Source organism: Salmo trutta, chromosome 2, assembly GCF_901001165.1.
Source record: "Salmo trutta chromosome 2, fSalTru1.1, whole genome shotgun sequence".
NCBI classification, from domain to species: Eukaryota; Metazoa; Chordata; class Actinopteri; order Salmoniformes; family Salmonidae; genus Salmo; species Salmo trutta.
Window position 1 is genome coordinate 41541865 of NC_042958.1, and position 23910 is coordinate 41565774.

Consider the following 23910-nt stretch of genomic DNA (forward strand, 5'->3'; position numbering starts at 1 on the left):
GAGGATAGTCCTCCATCTTACCATGTACTGGAGGGGTTAGAGAGGATAGTCCTCCATCTTACCATGTACTGGAGGAGGTTAGAGAGGTTAGTCCCCCATCTTACCATGTACTGGAGGGGGTTAGAGAGGATAGTCCTCCATCTTACCATGTACTGGAGGAGGTTAGAGGATAGTCCTCCATCTTACATGTACTGGAGGGGGTTAGAGGATAGTCCTCCAACTTACCATGTACTGGAGGGGGTTAGAGAGGATAGTCCTCCATCTACCATGTACTAGAGGGGGTTAGAGGATAGTCCTCCATCGTACCATGTACTGGAGGGGTTAGAGAGGATAGTCCTCCATCTTACCATGTACTGGAGAGGGTTATAGAGGATAGTCCTCCATCTTACAATATACTGGAGGGGGTTAGAGGATAGTCCTCCATCTTGCCATGTACTGGAGGGGGTTAGAGAAGATAGTCCATCTTACCATGTACTGGAGGGGGTTAGAGGATAGTCCTCCATCTTGCCATGTACTGGAAAGGGTTAGAGAGGATAGTCCTCCATCTTACCATGTACTAGAGAGGGTCATAGAGGATAGTCCTCCATCTTATCATGTACTGGAGGAGGTTAGAGGATAGTCCTCCATCTTACCATGTACTGGAGGAGGTTAGAGGAAAGTCCTCCATCTTACCATGTACCGGAAGAGAGTTAGAGTATAGTCCTCCATATTACCATGTACTGGAGGGGATTAGTGTCACGTCGGACTTGGACTGGCTGATAGGTGGAATCAAGTGCAGGAGACAGAGGTGCTGGAGGTGAGTGTCTTTTAATAATCCTTACTCACACACACGCCGAAAAGCACAGGGCGCTATACAAAGTTCCAGTATTTGTTAACTGCACCCGTACAGCACAAAATATAATTCCTAAGGCAAGGAGCGCAGCCCGGTAAATCCTTCTACAAAAAAAACTGTCGATCACACAACGTGGACAATAAAGAATCCCGCACAAAATCCCAACTGAAAACACACATTAAATAAGTCCCCACTAATGACATACACAAAACAGGTGCGGAACAGACAGACAAAACTAAACGACACAGAAACAACGATCGGTGGCAGCTAATAGGCCGGCGACGACGACTGCCGAGCGCTGCCCGACCGAGGAGGGGCGCCACTTTTGTTGGATCCTGTGACAATTAGAGAAGATAGTCCTCCATCTTACCATGTACTGGAGGGGGTTGGAGAGGATAGTCTACATCTTACCATGTACTGGAGGGGTTATAGAGGATAGTCCTCCATCTTACCATGTATTGGAGGGGGTTAGAGGATAGTCCTCCATCTTACCATGTACTTCAGGGGGTTAGAGGATAGTCCTCCATCTTACCATGTACTTCAGGGGGTTAGAGGATAGTCCTCCATCTTACCATGTATTGGAGGGGGTTAGAGGATAGTCCTCCATCTTACCATGTACTTCAGGGGGTCATAGAGGATAGTCCTCCATCTTACCATGTACTGGAGGGGGTTAGAGAGGATAGTCCTCCATCTTACCATGTACTGGAGGGGGTTGGAGAGGATAGTCTACATCTTACCATGTACTGGAGGGGGTTAGAGGATAGTCCTCCATCTTACCATGTACTGGAGGGGGTTAGAGAGGATAGTCCTCCATCTTACCATGTGCTGGATGGGGTTGGAGAGGATAGTCTACATCTTACCATGTACTGGAGGGGGTTAGAGGAAAGTCCTCCATCTTACCATGTACTGGAGGGGTTATTGAGGATAGTCCTCCATCTTACCATGTATTGGAGGGGGTTAGAGGATAGTCCTCCATCTTACCATGTACTGGAGGAGGTTAGAGGATAGTCCTCCACCTTACCATGTACTGGAGGAGGTTAGAGAGGATAGTCCTCCACCTTACCATGTACTGGAGGAGGTTAAAGGATAGTCCTCCATCTTACCATGTACTGGAGGGGGTTATAGAGGATAGTCCTCTATCTTACCATGTACTTCAGGGGGTTAGAGGATAGTCCTCCGTCTTACCATGTACTGGAGGGGGTTAGAGGCTAGTCCTCCATCTTACCATGTACTGGAGAGGGTTAGAGGATAGTCCTCCATCTTACCATGTGTGGAGGGGGTTAGAGGATAGTCCTCCATCTTACCATGTACTGGAGGGGTTAGAGAGGATAGTCCTCAATCTTACCATGTACTGGAGGGGGTTAGAGGAAAGTCCTCCATCTTACCATGTACTGGAGGGGTTATAGAGGATAGTCCTCCATCTTACCATGTATTGGAGGGGGTTAGAGGATAGTCCTCCATCTTACCATGTACTGGAGGAGGTTAGAGAGGATAGTCCTCCACCTTACCATGTACTGGAAAGGGTTAGAGAGGATAGTCCTCCATCTTACCATGTACTAGAGAGGGTTATAGAGGATAGTCCTCCATCTTACCATGTACTGGAGGTTAGAGGATAGTCCTCCATCTTGCCATGTACTGGAGGGGGTTAGAGAAGATAGTCCTCCATCATACCATGTACTGGAGGGGGTCATAGAGGATAGTCCTCCATCTTACCATGTACTGGAGGAGGTTAGAGGATAGTCCTCCATCTTACCATGTACTGGAGGAGGTTAAAGGATAGTCCTCCATCTTACATGTACTGGAGGGGGTTAGAGGATAGTCCTCCAACTTACCATGTACTGGAGGGGGTTAGAGAGGATAGTCCTCCATCTACTATGTACTAGAGGGGGTTAGAGGATAGTCCTCCATCGTACCATGTACTGGAGGGGTTAGAGAGGATAGTCCTCCATCTTACCATGTACTGGAGGGGGTATTTAGGATAGTCCTCCATCTTACCATGTACTGGAGGGGTTAGAGAGGATAGTCCTCCATCTTACCATGTACTGGAGAGGGTCATAGAGGATAGTCCTCCATCTTACAATATACTGGAGGGGGTTAGAGGATAGTCCTCCATCTTGCCATGTACTGGAGGGGGTTGGAGAAGATAGTCCTCCATCTTACCATGTACTGGAGGGGGTTAGAGGATAGTCCTCCATCTTGCCATGTACTGGAAAGGGTTAGAGAGGATAGTCCTCCATCTTACCATGTACTAGAGAGGGTTATAGAGGATAGTCCTCCATCTTACCATGTACTGGAGGAGGTTAGAGGATAGTCCTCCATCTTGCCATGTACTGGAAGGGGTTAGAGAAGATAGTCCTCCATCTTACCATGTACTGGAGGGGGTTAGAGGATAGTCCTCCATCTTGCCATGTACTGGAGGGGGTTAATAGGATAGTCCTCCATCTTACCATGTACTGGAGGAGGTTAGAGGATAGTCCTCCATCTTACCATGTACTGGAGGGGTTATAGAGGATGGTCCTCCATCTTACCATGTATTGGAGGGGGTTAGAGGATAGTCCTCCATCTTACCATGTACTTCAGGGGGTTAGAGGATAGTCCTCCATCTTACCATGTACTGGAGGAGGTTAGAGGATAGTCCTCCATCTTACCATGTACTGGAGGGGGTTAGAGGATAGTCCTCCATCTTACCATGTACTGGAGGGGTTAGAGGATAGTCCTCCATCTTACCATGTATTGGAGGGGGTTAGAGGGGATAGTCCTCCATCTTACCATGTACTTCAGGGGGTTAGAGGATAGTCCTCCATCTTACCATGTACTTCAGGGGGTTAGAGGATAGTCCTCCATCTTACCATGTACTTCAGGGGGTTAGAGGATAGTCCTCCATCTTACCATGTACTTCAGGGGGTAAGAGGATAGTCCTCCATCTTACCATGTACTGGAGGGGGTTAGAGAGGATAGTCCTCCATCTTACCATGTACTGGAGGGGGTTGGAGAGTATAGTCTACATCTTACCATGTACTGGAGGGGGTTAGAGGATAGTCCTCCATCTTACCATGTACTGGAGGAGGTTAGAGAGGATAGTCCTCCACCTTACCATGTACTGGAAAGGGTTAGAGAGGATAGTCCTCCATCTTACCATGTACTAGAGAGGGTTATAGAGGATAGTCCTCCATCTTACCATGTACTGGAGGTTAGAGGATAGTCCTCCATCTTGCCATGTACTGGAGGGGGTTAGAGAAGATAGTCCTCCATCTTACCATGTACTGGAGGGGGTCATAGAGGATAGTCCTCCATCTTACCATGTACTGTAGGAGGTTAGAGGATAGTCCTCCATCTTACCATGTACTGGAGGAGGTTAAAGGATAGTCCTCCATCTTACATGTACTGGAGGGGGTTAGAGGATAGTCCTCCAACTTACCATGTACTGGAGGGGGTTAGAGAGGATAGTCCTCCATCTACCATGTACTAGAGGGGGTTAGAGGATAGTCCTCCATCGTACCATGTACTGGAGGGGTTAGAGAGGATAGTCCTCCATCTTACCATGTACTGGAGGGGGTATTTAGGATAGTCCTCCATCTTACCATGTACTGGAGGGGGTTAGAGGAAAGTCCTCCATCTTACCATGTACTGGAGGGGTTATTGAGGATAGTCCTCCATCTTACCATGTATTGGAGGGGGTTAGAGGATAGTCCTCCATCTTACCATGTACTGGAGGAGGTTAGAGGATAGTCCTCCACCTTACCATGTACTGGAGGAGGTTAGAGAGGATAGTCCTCCACCTTACCATGTACTGGAGGAGGTTAGAGGATAGTCCTCCATCTTACCATGTACTGGAGGGGGTTATAGAGGATAGTCCTCTATCTTACCATGTACTTCAGGGGGTTAGAGGATAGTCCTCCGTCTTACCATGTACTGGAGGGGGTTAGAGGCTAGTCCTCCATCTTACCATGTACTGGAGAGGGTTAGAGGATAGTCCTCCATCTTACCATGTGTGGAGGGGGTTAGAGGATAGTCCTCCATCTTACCATGTACTGGAGGAGGTTAGAGAGGATAGTCCTCCACCTTACCATGTACTGGAAAGGGTTAGAGAGGATAGTCCTCCATCTTACCATGTACTAGAGGGTTATAGAGGATAGTCCTCCATCTTACCATGTACTGGAGGTTAGAGTATAGTCCTCCATCTTGCCATGTACTGGAGGGGGTTAGAGAAGATAGTCCTCCATCTTACCATGTACTGGAGGGGGTCATAGAGGATAGTCCTCCATCTTACCATGTACTGGAGGAGGTTAGAGGATAGTCCTCCATCTTACCATGTACTGGAGGAGGTTAAAGGATAGTCCTCCATCTTACATGTACTGGAGGGGGTTAGAGGATAGTCCTCCAACTTACCATGTACTGGAGGGGGTTAGAGAGGATAGTCCTCCATCTACTATGTACTAGAGGGGGTTAGAGGATAGTCCTCCATCGTACCATGTACTGGAGGGGTTAGAGAGGATAGTCCTCCATCTTACCATGTACTGGAGGGGGTATTTAGGATAGTCCTCCATCTTACCATGTACTGGAGGGGTTAGAGAGGATAGTCCTCCATCTTACCATGTACTGGAGAGGGTCATAGAGGATAGTCCTCCATCTTACAATATACTGGAGGGGGTTAGAGGATAGTCCTCCATCTTGCCATGTACTGGAGGGGGTTGGAGAAGATAGTCCTCCATCTTACCATGTACTGGAGGGGGTTAGAGGATAGTCCTCCATCTTGCCATGTACTGGAAAGGGTTAGAGAGGATAGTCCTCCATCTTACCATGTACTAGAGAGGGTTATAGAGGATAGTCCTCCATCTTACCATGTACTGGAGGAGGTTAGAGGATAGTCCTCCATCTTGCCATGTACTGGAAGGGGTTAGAGAAGATAGTCCTCCATCTTACCATGTACTGGAGGGGGTTAGAGGATAGTCCTCCATCTTGCCATGTACTGGAGGGGGTTAATAGGATAGTCCTCCATCTTACCATGTACTGGAGGAGGTTAGAGGATAGTCCTCCATCTTACCATGTACTGGAGGGGTTATAGAGGATAGTCCTCCATCTTACCATGTATTGGAGGGGGTTAGAGGATAGTCCTCCATCTTACCATGTACTTCAGGGGGTTAGAGGATAGTCCTCCATCTTACCATGTACTAGAGGAGGTTAGAGGATAGTCCTCCATCTTACCATGTACTGGAGGGGGTTAGAGGATAGTCCTCCATCTTACCATGTACTGGAGGGGTTAGAGGATAGTCCTCCATCTTACCATGTATTGGAGGGGGTTAGAGGATAGTCCTCCATCTTACCATGTACTTCAGGGGGTTAGAGGATAGTCCTCCATCTTACCATGTACTTCAGGGTGTTAGAGGATAGTCCTCCATCTTACCATGTACTTCAAGGGGTTAGAGGATAGTCCTCCATCTTACCATGTACTTCAGGGGGTAAGAGGATAGTCCTCCATCTTACCATGTACTGGAGGGGGTTAGAGAGGATAGTCCTCCATCTTACCATGTACTGGAGGGGGTTGGAGAGGATAGTCTACATCTTACCATGTACTGGAGGGGGTTAGAGGATAGTCCTCCATCTTACCATGTACTGGAGGAGGTTAGAGGATAGTCCTCCACCTTACCATGTACTGGAGGAGGTTAGAGAGGATAGTCCTCCACCTTACCATGTACTGGAGGAGGTTAGAGCATAGTCCTCCATCTTACCATGTACTGGAGGGGGTTATAGAGGATAGTCCTCTATCTTACCATGTACTTCAGGGGGTTAGAGGATAGTCCTCCGTCTCACCATGTACTGGAGGGGGTTAGAGGCTAGTCCTCCATCTTACCATGTACTGGAGAGGGTTAGAGGATAGTCCTCCATCTTACCATGTGTGGAGGGGGTTAGAGGATAGTCCTCCATCTTACCATGTACTGGAGGGGTTAGAGAGGATAGTCCTCAATCTTACCATGTACTGGAGGGGGTTAGAGGAAAGTCCTCCATCTTACCATGTACTGGAGGGGTTATAGAGGATAGTCCTCCATCTTACCATGTATTGGAGGGGGTTAGAGGATAGTCCTCCATCTTACCATGTACTGGAGGAGGTTAGAGAGGATAGTCCTCCACCTTACCATGTACTGGAAAGGGTTAGAGAGGATAGTCCTCCATCTACCATGTACTAGAGGGGGTTAGAGGATAGTCCTCCATCGTACCATGTACTGGAGGGGGTTAGAGAGGATAGTCCTCCATCTACCATGTACTAGAGGGGGTTAGAGGATAGTCCTCCATCGTACCATGTACTGGAGGGGTTAGAGAGGATAGTCCTCCATCTTACCATGTACTGGAGGGGGTATTTAGGATAGTCCTCCATCTTACCATGTACTGGAGGGGGTTAGAGGAAAGTCCTCCATCTTACCATGTACTGGAGGGGTTATTGAGGATAGTCCTCCATCTTACCATGTATTGGAGGGGGTTAGAGGATAGTCCTCCATCTTACCATGTACTGGAGGAGGTTAGAGGATAGTCCTCCACCTTACCATGTACTGGAGGAGGTTAGAGAGGATAGTCCTCCACCTTACCATGTACTGGAGGAGGTTAGAGGATAGTCCTCCATCTTACCATGTACTGGAGGGGGTTATAGAGGATAGTCCTCTATCTTACCATGTACTTCAGGGGGTTAGAGGATAGTCCTCCGTCTTACCATGTACTGGAGGGGGTTAGAGGCTAGTCCTCCATCTTACCATGTACTGGAGAGGGTTAGAGGATAGTCCTCCATCTTACCATGTGTGGAGGGGGTTAGAGGATAGTCCTCCATCTTACCATGTACTGGAGGAGGTTAGAGAGGATAGTCCTCCACCTTACCATGTACTGGAAAGGGTTAGAGAGGATAGTCCTCCATCTTACCATGTACTAGAGGGTTATAGAGGATAGTCCTCCATCTTACCATGTACTGGAGGTTAGAGTATAGTCCTCCATCTTGCCATGTACTGGAGGGGGTTAGAGAAGATAGTCCTCCATCTTACCATGTACTGGAGGGGGTCATAGAGGATAGTCCTCCATCTTACCATGTACTGGAGGAGGTTAGAGGATAGTCCTCCATCTTACCATGTACTGGAGGAGGTTAAAGGATAGTCCTCCATCTTACATGTACTGGAGGGGGTTAGAGGATAGTCCTCCAACTTACCATGTACTGGAGGGGGTTAGAGAGGATAGTCCTCCATCTACTATGTACTAGAGGGGGTTAGAGGATAGTCCTCCATCGTACCATGTACTGGAGGGGTTAGAGAGGATAGTCCTCCATCTTACCATGTACTGGAGGGGGTATTTAGGATAGTCCTCCATCTTACCATGTACTGGAGGGGTTAGAGAGGATAGTCCTCCATCTTACCATGTACTGGAGAGGGTCATAGAGGATAGTCCTCCATCTTACAATATACTGGAGGGGGTTAGAGGATAGTCCTCCATCTTGCCATGTACTGGAGGGGGTTGGAGAAGATAGTCCTCCATCTTACCATGTACTGGAGGGGGTTAGAGGATAGTCCTCCATCTTGCCATGTACTGGAAAGGGTTAGAGAGGATAGTCCTCCATCTTACCATGTACTAGAGAGGGTTATAGAGGATAGTCCTCCATCTTACCATGTACTGGAGGAGGTTAGAGGATAGTCCTCCATCTTGCCATGTACTGGAAGGGGTTAGAGAAGATAGTCCTCCATCTTACCATGTACTGGAGGGGGTTAGAGGATAGTCCTCCATCTTGCCATGTACTGGAGGGGGTTAATAGGATAGTCCTCCATCTTACCATGTACTGGAGGAGGTTAGAGGATAGTCCTCCATCTTACCATGTACTGGAGGGGTTATAGAGGATAGTCCTCAATCTTACCATGTATTGGAGGGGGTTAGAGGATAGTCCTCCATCTTACCATGTACTTCAGGGGGTTAGAGGATAGTCCTCCATCTTACCATGTACTAGAGGAGGTTAGAGGATAGTCCTCCATCTTACCATGTACTGGAGGGGGTTAGAGGATAGTCCTCCATCTTACCATGTACTGGAGGGGTTAGAGGATAGTCCTCCATCTTACCATGTATTGGAGGGGGTTAGAGGATAGTCCTCCATCTTACCATGTACTTCAGGGGGTTAGAGGATAGTCCTCCATCTTACCATGTACTTCAGGGTGTTAGAGGATAGTCCTCCATCTTACCATGTACTTCAAGGGGTTAGAGGATAGTCCTCCATCTTACCATGTACTTCAGGGGGTAAGAGGATAGTCCTCCATCTTACCATGTACTGGAGGGGGTTAGAGAGGATAGTCCTCCATCTTACCATGTACTGGAGGGGGTTGGAGAGGATAGTCTACATCTTACCATGTACTGGAGGGGGTTAGAGGATAGTCCTCCATCTTACCATGTACTGGAGGAGGTTAGAGGATAGTCCTCCACCTTACCATGTACTGGAGGAGGTTAGAGAGGATAGTCCTCCACCTTACCATGTACTGGAGGAGGTTAGAGCATAGTCCTCCATCTTACCATGTACTGGAGGGGGTTATAGAGGATAGTCCTCTATCTTACCATGTACTTCAGGGGGTTAGAGGATAGTCCTCCGTCTCACCATGTACTGGAGGGGGTTAGAGGCTAGTCCTCCATCTTACCATGTACTGGAGAGGGTTAGAGGATAGTCCTCCATCTTACCATGTGTGGAGGGGGTTAGAGGATAGTCCTCCATCTTACCATGTACTGGAGGGGTAAGAGAGGATAGTCCTCAATCTTACCATGTACTGGAGGGGGTTAGAGGAAAGTCCTCCATCTTACCATGTACTGGAGGGGTTATAGAGGATAGTCCTCCATCTTACCATGTATTGGAGGGGGTTAGAGGATAGTCCTCCATCTTACCATGTACTGGAGGAGGTTAGAGAGGATAGTCCTCCACCTTACCATGTACTGGAAAGGGTTAGAGAGGATAGTCCTCCATCTTACCATGTACTAGAGAGGGTTATAGAGGATAGTCCTCCATCTTACCATGTACTGGAGGTTAGAGGATAGTCCTCCATCTTGCCATGTACTGGAGGGGGTTAGAGAAGATAGTCCTCCATCTTACCATGTACTGGAGGGGGTCATAGAGGATAGTCCTCCACCTTACCATGTACTGGAAAGGGTTAGAGGATAGTCCTCCATCTTACCATGTACTGGAGGTTAGAGGATAGTCCTCCATCTTGCCATGTACTGGAGGGGGTCATAGAGGATAGTCCTCCATCTTGCCATGTACTGGAGGGGGTTAGAGAAGATAGTCCTCCATCTTACCATGTACTGGAGGGGGTTAGAGGATAGTCCTCCATCTTGCCATGTACTGTAAAGGGTTAGAGAGGATAGTCCTCCATCTTACCATGTACTAGAGAGGGTTATAGAGGATAGTCCTCCATCTTACCATGTACTGGAGGAGGTTAGAGGATAGTCCTCCATCTTGTCATGTACTGGAGGGGGTTAATAGGATAGTCCTCCATCTTACCATGTACTGGAGGAGGTTAGAGGATAGTCCTCCATCTTACCATGTACTGGAGGAGGTTAGAGGAAAGTCCTCCATCTTACCATGTACTGGAGGAGGTTAGAGGAAAGTCCTCCATCTTACCATGTACTGGAGGGGGTTAGAGTATAGTCCTCCATCTTACTATGCACTGGAGGGGGATAGAGAGGATAGTCCTCCATTTTACCATGTACTTCAGGGGGTTAGAGGATAGTCCTCCATCTTACCATGTACTTCAGGGGGTTAGAGAGGATAGTCCTCCATCTTACCATGTGCTGGATGGGGTTGGAGAGGATAGTCTACATCTTACCATGTACTGGAGGGGGTTAGAGGAAAGTCCTCCATCTTACCATGTATTGGAGGGGGTTAGATGATAGTCCTCCATCTTACCATGTACTTCAGGGGGTTAGAGGATAGTCCTCCATCTTACCATGTACTTCAGGGGGTTAGAGGATAGTCCTCCATCTTACCATGTACTTCAGCGGGGTAAGAGGATAGTCCTCCATCTTACCATGTACTGGAGGGGGTTAGAGAGGATAGTCCTCCATCTTACCATGTACTGGAAAGGGTTAGAGAGGATAGTCCTCCATCTTACCATGTACTAGAGAGGGTTATATAGGATAGTCCTCCATCTTACCATGTACTGGAGGAGGTTAGAGAGGATAGTCCTCCATCTTACCATGTACTGGAGGAGGTTAGAGGATAGTCCTCCATCTTACCGTGTACTGGAAGAGGTTAGAGGATAGTCCTCCATCTTACCATGTACTGGAGGGGGTTAGAGGATAGTCCTCCGTCTTACTATGCACTGGAGGGAGATAGAGAGGATATTCCTCCATCTTACCATGTACTGGAGGGGGTTAGAGAAGATAGTCCTCCATCTTACCATGTACTGGAGGGGGTTGGAGAGGATAGTCTACATCTTACCATGTACTGGAGGGGGTTAGAGGAAAGTCCTCCATCTTACCATGTACTGGAGGAGTTATAGAGGATAGTCCTCCATCTTACAATGTACTGGAGGGGTTAGAGAGGATAGTCCATCTTACCACGTACTGGAGGGGGTTGGAGAGGATAGTCCTCCATCTTACCATGTACTTCAGGGGGTAAGAGGATAGTCCTCCATCTTACCATGTACTGGAGGGGTTAGAGAGGATAGTCCATCTTACCACGTACTGGAGGGGGTTGGAGAGGATAGTCCTCCATCTTACCATGTACTGGAGGGGGTTAGAGGATAGTCCTCCATCTTACCATGTACTGGAGGGGGTTAGAGAGGATAGTCCTCCATTTTACCATGTACTGGAGTTAGAGAGGATAGTCCTCCATCTTACCATGTGCTGGATGGGGTTGGAGAGGATAGTCTACATCTTACCATGTACTGGAGGGGGTTAGAGGAAAGTCCTCCATCTTACCATGTACTGGAGGGGATATAGAGGATAGTCCTCCATCTTACCATGTATTGGAGGGGGTTAGAGGATAGTCCTCCATCTTACCATGTACTGGAGGGGTTATAGAGGATAGTCCTCCACCTTACCATGTACTGGAGGAGGTTAGAGGATAGTCCTCCGTCTTAACCATGTACTTCAGGGGGTTAGAGGATAGTCTACATCTTACCATGTATTGGAGGGGGTTAGAGGCTAGTCTTCCATCTTACCATGTACTAGAGAGGGTTAGAGGATAGTCCTCCATCTTACCATGTACTTCAGGGGGTTAGAGGATAGTCCTCTATCTTACCATGTACTTCAGGGGGTTAGAGGATAGCCCTCCATCTTACCATGTACTGGAGGAGGTTAGAGAGGATAGTCCTCCATCTTACCATGTACTGGAGGGGGTTAGAGAGGATAGTCCTCCCTCTTCTGAAACTGTTGATCTGCAAGACACCTATAAACCACAACATAGAGATGAAGAACACAGTCAACAGAGACAGACAGACACTTGTCTATTTTACATTGTAGAGAAAAATAGGCATTTGAAACTAGGAGAGGCTATTTTCAGGAAAGGGTGTTGGAGTGATAGGATAAACGTTAATATTCCAGGCCCGAGGGATAAACGTTAATATCCCAGGCCCGAGGGATAAACGTTAATGTCCCGGGCCAGAGGGATAAACGTTAATGTCCCAGGCCCGAGGGATAAACGTTAATGTCCCAGGCCTGATGGATAAACGTTAATGTCCCGGGCCAGAGGGATAAACGTTAATGTCCCGGGACCGAGGGATAAACGTTAATGTCCCGGGACCGAGGGATAAACGTTAATGTCCCGGGACCGAGGGATAAACGTTAATGTCCCAGGCCCGATGGATAAACGTTAATATTCCAGGCCCGAGGGATAAACGTTAATGTCCCAGGCCCGAGGGATAAACGTTAATGTCCCGGGCCAGAGGGATAAACGTTAATTTCCCGGGCCCAAGAGATAAACGTTAATGTCCCAGGCCCGAGGGATAAGCGTTAATGTCCCGGGCCAGAGGGATAAACGTTAATGTCCCGGGCCCAAGAGATAAACTTTAATGTCCCGGGCCCGAGGGATAAACGTTAATGTCCCAGGCCCGAGGGATAAACGTTAATATTCCAGGCCCGAGGGATAAACGTTAATATTCCAGGCCCGAGGGATAAACGTTAATGTCCCAGGCCCGAGGGATAAACGTTAATGTCCCGGGCCAGAGGGATAAACGTTAATATTCCAGGCCAGAGGGATAAACGTTAATATTCCAGGCCCGAGGGATAAACGTTAATGTCCCAGGCCCGAGGGATAAACGTTAGTGTCCCGGGCCAGAGGGATAAACGTTAATATTCCAGGCCCGAGGGATAAACGTTAATGTCCCGGGCCCGAGGAGAAAATTATCTTAGGCCGGGATTCAATCTGTTGGCACTTTGTCAGCTAGGCACCTTTTAAAGGCAATGTTTCCGTGTTTCACATTCAAGGTAACGCTGCATATGTCGGCTTAATCGGGCTTAAGCACGCTGTAACACATATCTACCGCTGATGGGATTGAATCTGGACCTGCTGTTAATAACCAGTGTACTGATGACGGTAAATGTCTACCTGGCTGTTCCAGTCAGACTGTTCTTGAAGAGCAGACCATGCTAACTGAGCAGCTTGTTGTTTGGCCTCTTTGGCTGTCTTACCCAAACCATCTGGGTATTCTCTCTTGTCAATCAATACTTTATAAACAAATCTGTGTAGGGACAAAATAGGTCATATTTTTTTCAGTGACATTCAATGACAGTTGGGAAATGATCTTCTCATAGTGTCTGTAGACTCACTGAGGGTTGTGTGACGGTCCACTCTTCTCCACTAACTTAAAGTCAAGAAACCGTTTGGTTTTCTGACAGTAGTGGTTGAGTATGCCTATGAAATTGGTCTCCTCTGTTGTAATGCAGCTGTATTGTTCTGGTACATTCTGTTCTGAGCTCATGTTCATGTGTTCAACCTTCTCACTGGAAGACATAAGAAATCAAAACACAATGTTTATGCTAGGCTGCTAATTACGTGACAGATATGCTTCAATAACAGGCGACTCCAGCTACGGCTGATTACTTGGTAATACATGCACTGGAAACTTCAAAGAAAATAAAATAAAGAAATATTTTGGCTTACCTGAGGACCACAACCTTTCCATTCAATTTCTCCTTGTGTTTTCCAGTAGTGCCATTGCAGTTTTCGTCGACAGTCTTGGAAATGAAACATTCTTTACTTCCCCACTATCATAAAATAACATTTAGATTGCATATCCTATCATGAGATGTAGTGTGTCTATGGTGTGGCCTAATAACCCTTACCCCTGTAGTCTGACTACCGCCACATAACTCCAGATAGACCTGCATTGCTGCTTCCTCCTTAGCCTCCTTCTTCGTGTTCCCAAAGCCCTCTGGGTATTCTTTCTCACCTACCACATACCTACAGCATCTGACATACAACACACACACACACCTTCAGTTTTGGATATGACCCTTTGCAACGGCATGTAAGTGAATATATTTAGAGTACTGTATGAAGTGTTACTGTGAAGTGTTATTGGGTCCAACACGTGCTCCTTCCAAAGCCTTTAGAGACAGCTTGTTCTTCTGGCTGTGTTCATTCAGCCAGGACACGTACTTGGGCTGGGAGATAACTGCTCGGACAGGAGGGGCTGGAGACGGAGCCGGTGACGGAGGACATGAAACAGACTGTTGAAAAACATTACGCAGGCCATCAGGTCTCAAACTGTATGTTTGATGCTCCAAAAGTCAATATATTCTGTGACTAAACATTCCATGATAGTACGGTCTTTGTCAATCAAAATGTCACCCGGTGAGCTGTATTTCAGAGTAGGAGTGCTGAAGTTAGATTCAGTTCAGCCTTTTACATCACAATTAATAATGTTATATGGACAGGGGGACCTGATCCTAGCTCAGCACTCTGCGATGCTTGATACATACGGCCCTGGTCAACGCCTGTTACCATCAGTAGAATAAAAAGAAAAGGCTGTTCTTACTGCATCCTTCTGCTCTGTCGTCTCCATTATGCCAATCAGAGCATGTTTAGCAGCATTCTGTTTGGCCTCTTTCTTGGTCTTTCCAACCCCGTTAGGATAGGCATGGCCTTTAATCACCACCCTCAGAGTGAAGCTGGGGGGAAAGAGGGAATGTTTAAGGCAATACTTAATGATTAAATGACTGAATAATTTCATTAAATGAATGAATGAATTATTTCATATTACAGTACAAACTACATTTTAGTCATTTAGCAGATGCTCTTACACAAAGCAACTACGTAGCTGGGACTAGGTGGGACCATCTTAAGGTAACTAGGTGAGACCATCTTAAGGTAACTAGGTGAGACCATCTTAAGGTAACTAGGTGGGACCATCTTAAGGTAACTAGGTGAGACCATCTTAAGGTAACTAGGTGAGACCATCTTAAGGTAACTAGGTGGGACCATCTTAAGGTAACTAGGTGAGACCATCTTAAGGTGACTAGGTGGGGCCATCTTAAGGTAACTAGGTGGGACCATCATAAGGTAACTAGGTGAGACCATCTTAAGGTGACTAGGTGGGACCATCTTAAGGTGACTAGGTGGGGCCATCTTAAGGTAACTAGGTGGGACCATCTTAAGGTGACTAGGTGGGACCATCTTAAGGTAACTAGGTGGGACCATCTTAAGGTGACTAGGTGGGGCCATCTTAAGGTAACTAGGTGGGACCATCATAAGGTAACAAGGTGAGACCATCTTAAGGTGACTAGGTGGGACCATCTTAAGGTGACTAGGTGGGGCCATCTTAAGGTGACTAGGTGGGACCATCTTAAGGTAACTAGGTGGGACCATCTTAAGGTGACTAGGTGGGACCATCTTAAGGTGACTAGGTGGGACCATCTTAAGGTGACTAGGTGGGACCATCTTAAGGTAACTAGGTGGGACCATCTTAAGGTGACTAGGTGGGACCATCTTAAGGTAACAAGGTGAGACCATCTTAAGGTAACTAGGTGAGACCATCTTAAGGTAACTAGGTGAGACCATCTTAAGGTAACTAGGTGGGACCATCTTAAGGTAACTAGATGGGACCATGTGTGGGGTACAGAGATGAGGTAGTCATGAAACATTATTGTTAAACACTATTATAGCACTATTAGTCCATGCAACTTATTATGTGACTTGTTAAGCAAAGTTGTACTCCTATTTATTACGTGACTTGTTAAGCAAAGTTCTACTCCTATATATTACGTGACTTGTTAAGCCAAGTTCTACTCCTATATATTACGTGACTTGTTAAGCAAAATTCTACTCCTATTTAGGATTGCCATAACAAAGGGGTTGAATACTTATTGACCAAAGACATTTCAGCTTTTCATTTTTAAATTAATTTGTAAAAATTTCTAAAAACATAATTCCATTTTGACTTTATGGGGTATTGTGTATAGAGAAGTGACAAACAAGCTCTATTGAATCCATTTTAATGTCAGGCTGTAACAGAAAAGTCTAGGGGAGTGACTACATTCTGAAGGCAATGTAGTTATGCCAGTTTAATAGACTTACGTTTTCAGATGATCCGGTCCATCTGTACCAACCTCCTCAAACTTGATGTCAGAGATCTGACGTTGTCTCTGAGCATACTCCAACAGTTTGGCGATATAATTTGTGGAATCCATTGCTTATGATAAAAAATTATGTTGTTGAATCTGTAAGAAATAAAAGGGGAGAAAAAGAAAGGAATATCAAATCAAGACAACAATTATATAAAATTATGAATGATACACAATAATAAAGCTGGGGCCTGGATTGTTTTGTGCGCATAATCAATACGCGTAAGTTAGCTAATAAATCGATATGCAAACAATATAAGGACACAAGCTAGACTCCTTATCAAAAGTGAGAGTGACCATGGCTGATAGTTCGAGTTCAAAACGATAAATAAACATTCTGCAACAACGCTCAAAGTCATAACATGGTGCTAATATCGTTTTCATATCAAAAGGGCCGTCCACACCAAGAACGATAACGATATATATATTTTTTGTATCGTTCTAATTCATGTGAACAGGAGTGAATTAGGGAGTGTTCACACTACAACGATAACCACAAAAAAAGTGGAGAACGATAACCAGAGCACTCGTTTGGATTCCCCCCTGTCCCTTCCAATTAGAAACCATTGACAACCAGTGGTGTAGTGCAGGGTATACCCACTTGTGCTACAAAAACACTGCTAACCAAACAACAGTGCTAGGTGGCTGTACTACAGAAACACTGCTAACCAAACAACAGTGCTAGGTGGCTGTACTACAGAAACACCACTAACCCAACAACAGTGCTAGGTGGCTGTACTACAAAAACACTGCTAACCAAACAACAGTGCTAGGTGGCTGTACTACAGTAACACCGCTAACCCAACAACAGTGCTAGGAGGCTGTTCTACAGAAACACTGCTAACCAAACAACAGTGCTAGGTGGCTGTTCTACAGAAACACTGCTAACCCAACAACAGTGCTAGGTGCCTGTACTACAGAAACACTGCTAACCAAACAACAGTGCTAGGAGGCTGTACTACAGAAACACTGCTAACCAAACAACAGTGCTAGGAGGCTGTTCTACAGAAACACTGCTAACCAAACAACAGTGCTAGGTGGCTGTACTACAGAAACACTGCTAACCAAACAACAGTGCTAGGTGGCTGTACTACAGAAACACCGCTAACCCAACAACAGTGCTAGGTGGCTGTACTACAGAAACACTGCTAACCAAACAACAGTGCCTGCACACTTTAATTAAAGGCAACACAACAACAAAAAAATCATACATTTTCCCCAGAACTCAAAAGTTGTCTCCTGATGTCTTTTAAGCATTGTTATGGACTTAGAACATCCAATTTGGTTGTTTTTCTATTAAAAAGAAAGGTCTAAATTTCTTTATTTTTATCTGAAATCTGTGAATTTCTTACTCAGTTGACAGCCTAATTTATCTGTTCCAATAGTATGCCTGCTATTAGCCTACTGCACTGTACAGCTTGGGTTGGCTTGACTGTGAAGACCAATATGGGATTTATCACTTTAGGTCCTTTAGAGTGTGTCAAAGGACCTAAAGCACTACACCACTGTTAACAACCAATCAACCAATCAACCAATCAAAAATGCGTTCTACTGAAGCATCCTTGGTTCTAGTTACGCAAGGCTGTTTGGACAGGAGAGAAGGCAGAGAGCAGGGTAAAATAGGATGACTTGGGAGAATGGTGATCCACGACAAACAGCGCATATCAGTATAAGAAGGCCATATTTTCTGATATCTGTTAACACCGATACATCCTGACATCACAGTGTAAATTCATTGGGTATAGACTATTCACCACAGTATCAGGCCTAAAATGTAGCTAATGGATGATTGGTTGCATACGCTTCTATCTTAGGCTACACATCTCTAGTGTGTCTTCACAGTTATCTTTGAGCAATAACGCACCTGGCCTCTCTGCTACGGCCTCTCTGCTACAGACTCTCCGCTACAGCTTCTCCACTGCCTCTCTGCTACAGCCTCTCCACTGCCTCTCTGCTACATCCTCTCCACTGCCTCTCTGCTACAGCCTCTCCACTGCCTCTCAGCTACAGCCTCTCCACTGCCTCTCTGCTACAGCCTCTCTACTGCCTCTCAGCTACAGCCTCTCCACTGCCTCTCCGCTACAGTCTCTCTACTGCCTCTCAGCAACAGCCTCTCCACTGCCTCTCTGCTACAGCCTCTCTACTGCCTCTCAGCTACAGCCTCTCCACTGACTCTCTGCTACAGCCTCTCTACTGCCTCTCAGCTACAGCCTCTCCACTGCCTCTCTGCTACAGCCTCTCTACTGCCTCTCAGCTACAGCCTCTCCACTGCCTCTCCGCTACAGCCTCTCCACTGCCTCTCTGATACAGCCTCTCCACTGCCTCTCTGCTACAGCCTCTCTACTGCCTCTCAGCTACAGCCTCTCCACTGCCTCTCTACTGCATCTCAGCTACAGCCTCTCCACTGCCTCTCAGCTACAGCCTCTCTACTGCCTCTCAGCTACAGCCTCTCCACTGCCTCTCCGCTACAGCCTCTCTACTCCCTCTCAGCTACAGCCTCTCCACTGCCTCTCCGCTACAGCCTCTCTGATACAGTCTCTCCACTGCCTCTCTGCTACAGCCTCTCCACTGCCTCTCAGCTACAGCCTCTCCACTGCCTCTCCGCTACAGCCTCTCTGATACAGCCTCTCCACTGCCTCTCTGCTACAGCCTCTCCACTGCCTCTCTGCTACAGCCTCTCCACTGCCTCTCTGCTACAGCGTCTCCACTTACCTCTGCTACAGCCTCTCCACTGCCTCTCTGCTACAGCCTCTTTTGGCCACGACTGTACATAGGTGTACAGAGGCCCATTACCAGCAACCATCTCTCCTGTGTTCCAATGGTACGTTGTGCTAACATAATTGCAAAAGGGTTTTCTAATGATCAATTAGCCTTTTAAAATGATAAACTTGGATTAGCTAACACAACGTGCCATTGGAACACAGAAGTGATGGTTGCTGATAATGGGCCTCTGTACGCCTATGTAGATATTCCATTAAAAAAAGCAGCTGTTTCCAGCTACAATAGTCATTTACAACATTAACAATGTCGACACCATATTTCTGATCAATTTGATATTATTTTAATGGACAAAAAATGTGATTTTCTTTCAAAAACAAGGACATTTCTAAGTGACCCCAAACTTTTGAATGGTAGTGTATGTTCCCAGAAAACTAAACTGGAAAACACAATGTCAGAACCCTCTTATATATGTAACCCCTATCTAGATGAGGAGCTGTCTGTGGCAGAAGTTAAGAGGGTGATTGACATTGCAAAAAAAATGTGGAAAGAGTTTGGCATTGATGAACTGCCTAATGAGATTTTAAAATCCCCTAAATTAATTGACGTCCTATATGATGTGCTCCTCGTGTGTTTTTTTAGTGCAGTATACTGCCATCCACTTGGTAAAAGTCTATAGAGAACACCATTCCTAAATCTTCAAAAATGACCCGAGAGTGCCACAGAACTTTTGAGGCATAAGTTTATTAAATACGGTTTATAGATTATATTAATCCATCCTCAACAATAGGCTAACGACCTCTCTGGAGGATCAAAACATTCTGGTAGAAAAACAAAATGGTTTTCGTAAATCCAGAGCCTGTGTAGACCATATCTTCTCAGTCTGTACAATAGTCAGAAATAGATAACATGAAGATAAGCCGAATTTGGAATTTCCCTGTATATAGCCTCGTTATTGTTATTTTATTGTGATACTTTTATTTTTTACTTCAGTTTATTTGGTAAATATTTTCTTAACTCTTCTTGAACTGCACTGTTGGTTAAGGGCTTGTAAGTACGCATTCATGGTAAGGTGTTGTATTCACCTGTTGTATTCAGCGTTTCATGGTAAGGTCAACACTTGTTGTATTCGGCGCATGCAGTAGCGGATTTAGGTATGGGCGGCACGGGCAGCTGCCCACGGTGGCATCTTGCAGCACGGGGCACCCGCACGATTATTTTTGGAATGGTGACATTTGCGCGATCGGTTATCTATCGCTTATTTGCACGTCACGTCAATGATATCAGTGTGGGACTGTGGGTCAATTAACCTTGTTGGAGTGGGTGCCCTGATTCTAGTTTGTGAGCTAGGCAGGCTACTGCCTGGGAAGGTCTCCCACTCAGAAGTATGAGATGTGGAGGGGGTGGGGGGTAGGTTGACCTCAGGTCTACCCACTGGAAGCCCAAGGTAGAGAGCCGGGGGTAGGTTGACCTTAGGTCTCCCCACTGGAATCCCGAGGTAGGGGAGCGGGGGTAGGTTGACCACAGGTCTCCCACTGGAATCCCAAGGTAGGGAGGCGGGGGTAGGTTGACCTCAGGTCTCCCCACTGGATACCCGAGGTAGGGTGGCGGGGGTAGGTTGACCTCAGGTCTCCCCACTGGATGCCCGAGGTAGGGTGGCTAGGGGGTAGGTTGACCTCAGGTCTCCCCACTGGATACCCGAGGTAGGGTGGCGGGGGTAAGTTGACCTCAGGTCTCCCACTGGAAACCCAGGGTAGGGTGAGCGGGGGTAGGTTGACCTCAGGTCTCCCACTGGAAGTCCGAGGTAAGGGGGCGGGGGTAGGTTGACCTCAGGTCTCCCACTGGAAGCCCAAGGTAGGGGAGCGGGGGTAGGTTGACCTCAGGTCTCCCACTGGAAGCCCGAGGTAGGGGTGAGGGGGTAGGTAGACCTCAGGTCTCCCACTGGAAGCCCGAGGTAGGGAGGTGGGGGTAGGTTGACCTCAGGTCTCCCACTGGAAGCCCAGGGATAGGGTGAGCGGGGGTAGGTTGACCTCAGGTCTCCCCACTGGAATCCCGGGGTAGGAGGGCATGGGAATCTATCAAATAAAACACCTCTAACTTTGTACAGTACTGATGGAATTAGTCAAATCTGACACACTTTGAAATGCTACCAAATAAACCACAATTCATTCATAATACTGTGAATATATAGTTTCACAGACATATTGTTGCATTTTTTTCCTGGTTTGTGTGAAATGGTTTAGAACAATATAAAACCAGTCTGCACACCACCAAGGTGAACTGGTTTAGTCTTGACTCTTGGTTGACAGTGTTGGGGGATGGGTAATGTATTGATGCTCGAGTGCCAAATCAACACACATGGATAAGAAAAGGTCAAAACCATCAGAGGAAAAATGCGCAAAAGATAAAGGTGTGCAGCTACTTAAAAGGCGTCTATATTAGACTGATATTTTATATATTTTGTGATATAAAGTATTGAGTCTTTTGGGGTGTCTGGCACCTAGGGTGGCAGGTAGCCTAGTGGTTAGAGCGTTGGGCGGCAGGTAGCCTAATGTTTAGAGCGTTGGGCGGCAGGTAGCCTAGTGGTTAGAGCGTTGGGCCGGCAGGTAGCCTAGTGGTTAGAGCGTTGGGCAGCAGGTAGCCTAGTGGTTAGAGCGTTGGGGCGGCAGGTAGCCTAGTGGTTAGAGCGTTGGGCGGCAGGTAGCCTAGTGGTTAGAGCGTTGGGGCGGCAGGTAGCCTAGTGGTTAGAGCGTTGGGCGGCAGGTAGCCTAGTGGTTAGAGCGTTGGGAAGCAGGTAGCCTAGGGGTTAGAGCGTTGGGCCGGCAGGTAGCCTAGTGGTTAGAGCGTTGGGCGGCAGGTAGCCTAGTGGTTAGAGCGTTGGGCGGCAGGTAGCCTAGTGGTTAGAGCGTTGGGCCAGTAACTGAAAGGTTGCTGGATTGAATCCCCGAGCTGACAAGGTAATAAATTAATAGTGTAATAAATGTTATTCTCTTTTGTATTTATATACTACAACATTTTTGTATTTTACTTTGTTACTACTTTTTGATATTTATGAGTCTTATATTTTTGTATGTATTTTTATATTTATATAGTTTTAAATGTTATGATTATTTATTTGTGTTTTTCCAAATATCTGGGGGAGGGGCACGCTGAAGGGGGGGAGGTTCCCCCAGGGAGCCATACAAGCTTGTCACGTCCTGACCAGTATAAGGGGTTATTTGTTATTGTAGTTTAGTCAGGACGTGGCAGGGGGTATTTGTTTAGAGTGTTTCGGGGTTTGTTGGGCTATGTGTTTAGGTAGAGGGGTGTTTGTTTAGAGTGTTCCGGGGTTTTTGGTTATGTTCTATGTTAGTATATTTCTATGTTCTGGTCTAGTCTTTTTAGTTCTATGTTTAGGGTTATTGGATGGACCTTCAATTGGAGGCAGCTGTTCCTCGTTGCCTCTGATTGAAGGTCCTATATAGAGGGGTGTTTTTGTAATGGGTTTTGTGTGAAGTTGTTTTTGCACTGCTAGGGTTAGCCTGCAAAACTGTTTAGCTGTCATTTGTTTTCTTGTTTTTGTTACGTGTTCAAGTTTATTAAAATAAACGTTAAAATGAGCACTCAACCCGTTGCGCCTTGGTCTACTCCCTTTGACGGCCGTTACAAAGCTAGAACTGCCACTGGGCGCATATGACAAATAAAGTTTGATTTGATTATTGGATATGCCAGCTGCCAGAATAGCTAGTAAAGTTTTTCAATGGGATCTAACCAGAGGGGGAGCCTGGGCAACTGAAATGTCTGACCTTTTTCCAACAGTTTGACTGTGAACATCTGTACGAAAACAAAATCAAGGGAGACATAGATATGATTAAAAAACAGCTGTTGATGCAATATGTGACCTGATTCAGGAAACTAGATATATGTTGCAAGTCACAACTTCACATTATGAAAAAAAATGGTTGGAGGAGATGAATCATAAACCCAAATTGAGAACCTTTTGTTTGATTAACGGTGAATTGGTGTGGGAGAGAAATATTATGTATAACCTACCTATAAACAAGAGATTGCTATGTGCACAGGTCAGATCAGGGATATTGCCTGTGCGTATTCAAACAGGTCAGATCAGGGATATTGCCTGTGCGTATTCAAACAGGTCAGATCAGGGATATTGCCTGTGCGTATTCAAACAGGTCAGATCAGGGATATTGCCTGTGCGTATTCAAACAGGTCAGATCAGGGATATTGCCTGTGCGTATTCAAACAGGTCAGATCAGGGATATTGCCTGTGTGTATTCAAACAGGTCAGATCAGGGATATTGCCTCTGCGTATTGAAACAGGTCAGATCAGGGATATTTCCTCTGCGTATTGAAACAGGTCGGTATTGTGGTGAAACGGAAGAGGAAACACTATGTAACTATTGTGACCTCAAAGAAATTGAGGAGACAGACCACCAGATATACCCTGGTATTATGTGGCTGAGTGATGAGGAGACAGACCACCAGATATACCCTGGAATTATGTGGCTGAGCCACGAGGAGACAGACCACCAGATATACCCTGGCATTATGTGGCTGAGTGATGAGGAGAAACTGAAATGTTTTTTTTGGTCCATTGTGTATTTCTGTTTGCAGAATATTTACATAAAGCCTGGAATAAAAGAAAAGGCTAAATATAATTAAATAACAAAAAATATTTATCTTCTATGTGGTGAATGGTACATGTGTATATAGATTGTGTATAGACTTATCTCCCACAGGAATCTTCTTTTGGTGCCAGACTGGGTTCAAATGCAATTCTGGAGATGGTAAAC

The 23910-nt window shown here is 46.3% G+C and overlaps 1 protein-coding gene across 2 annotated transcripts in view; it reads right to left on the reverse strand.

Moving 5' to 3' along the window:
• eif2ak2 (eukaryotic translation initiation factor 2-alpha kinase 2) overlaps positions 1-23910 on the reverse strand; it is a 37900-nt gene that overhangs the window by 11545 nt on the left and 2445 nt on the right. For both annotated transcript variants that reach the window (XM_029702082.1, XM_029702074.1), the window contains exons 2-9: positions 16353-16495; positions 14815-14947; positions 14343-14506; positions 14120-14246; positions 13938-14011; positions 13604-13777; positions 13383-13515; positions 12160-12224 (exon numbers count right to left, since the gene is read on the reverse strand). In XM_029702082.1, the coding sequence (XP_029557942.1) occupies positions 12160-12224; positions 13383-13515; positions 13604-13777; positions 13938-14011; positions 14120-14246; positions 14343-14506; positions 14815-14947; positions 16353-16465 (983 nt within the window). In that variant the 5' untranslated portion in view covers positions 16466-16495. The remainder of the gene's footprint in view (positions 1-12159; positions 12225-13382; positions 13516-13603; positions 13778-13937; positions 14012-14119; positions 14247-14342; positions 14507-14814; positions 14948-16352; positions 16496-23910) is intronic.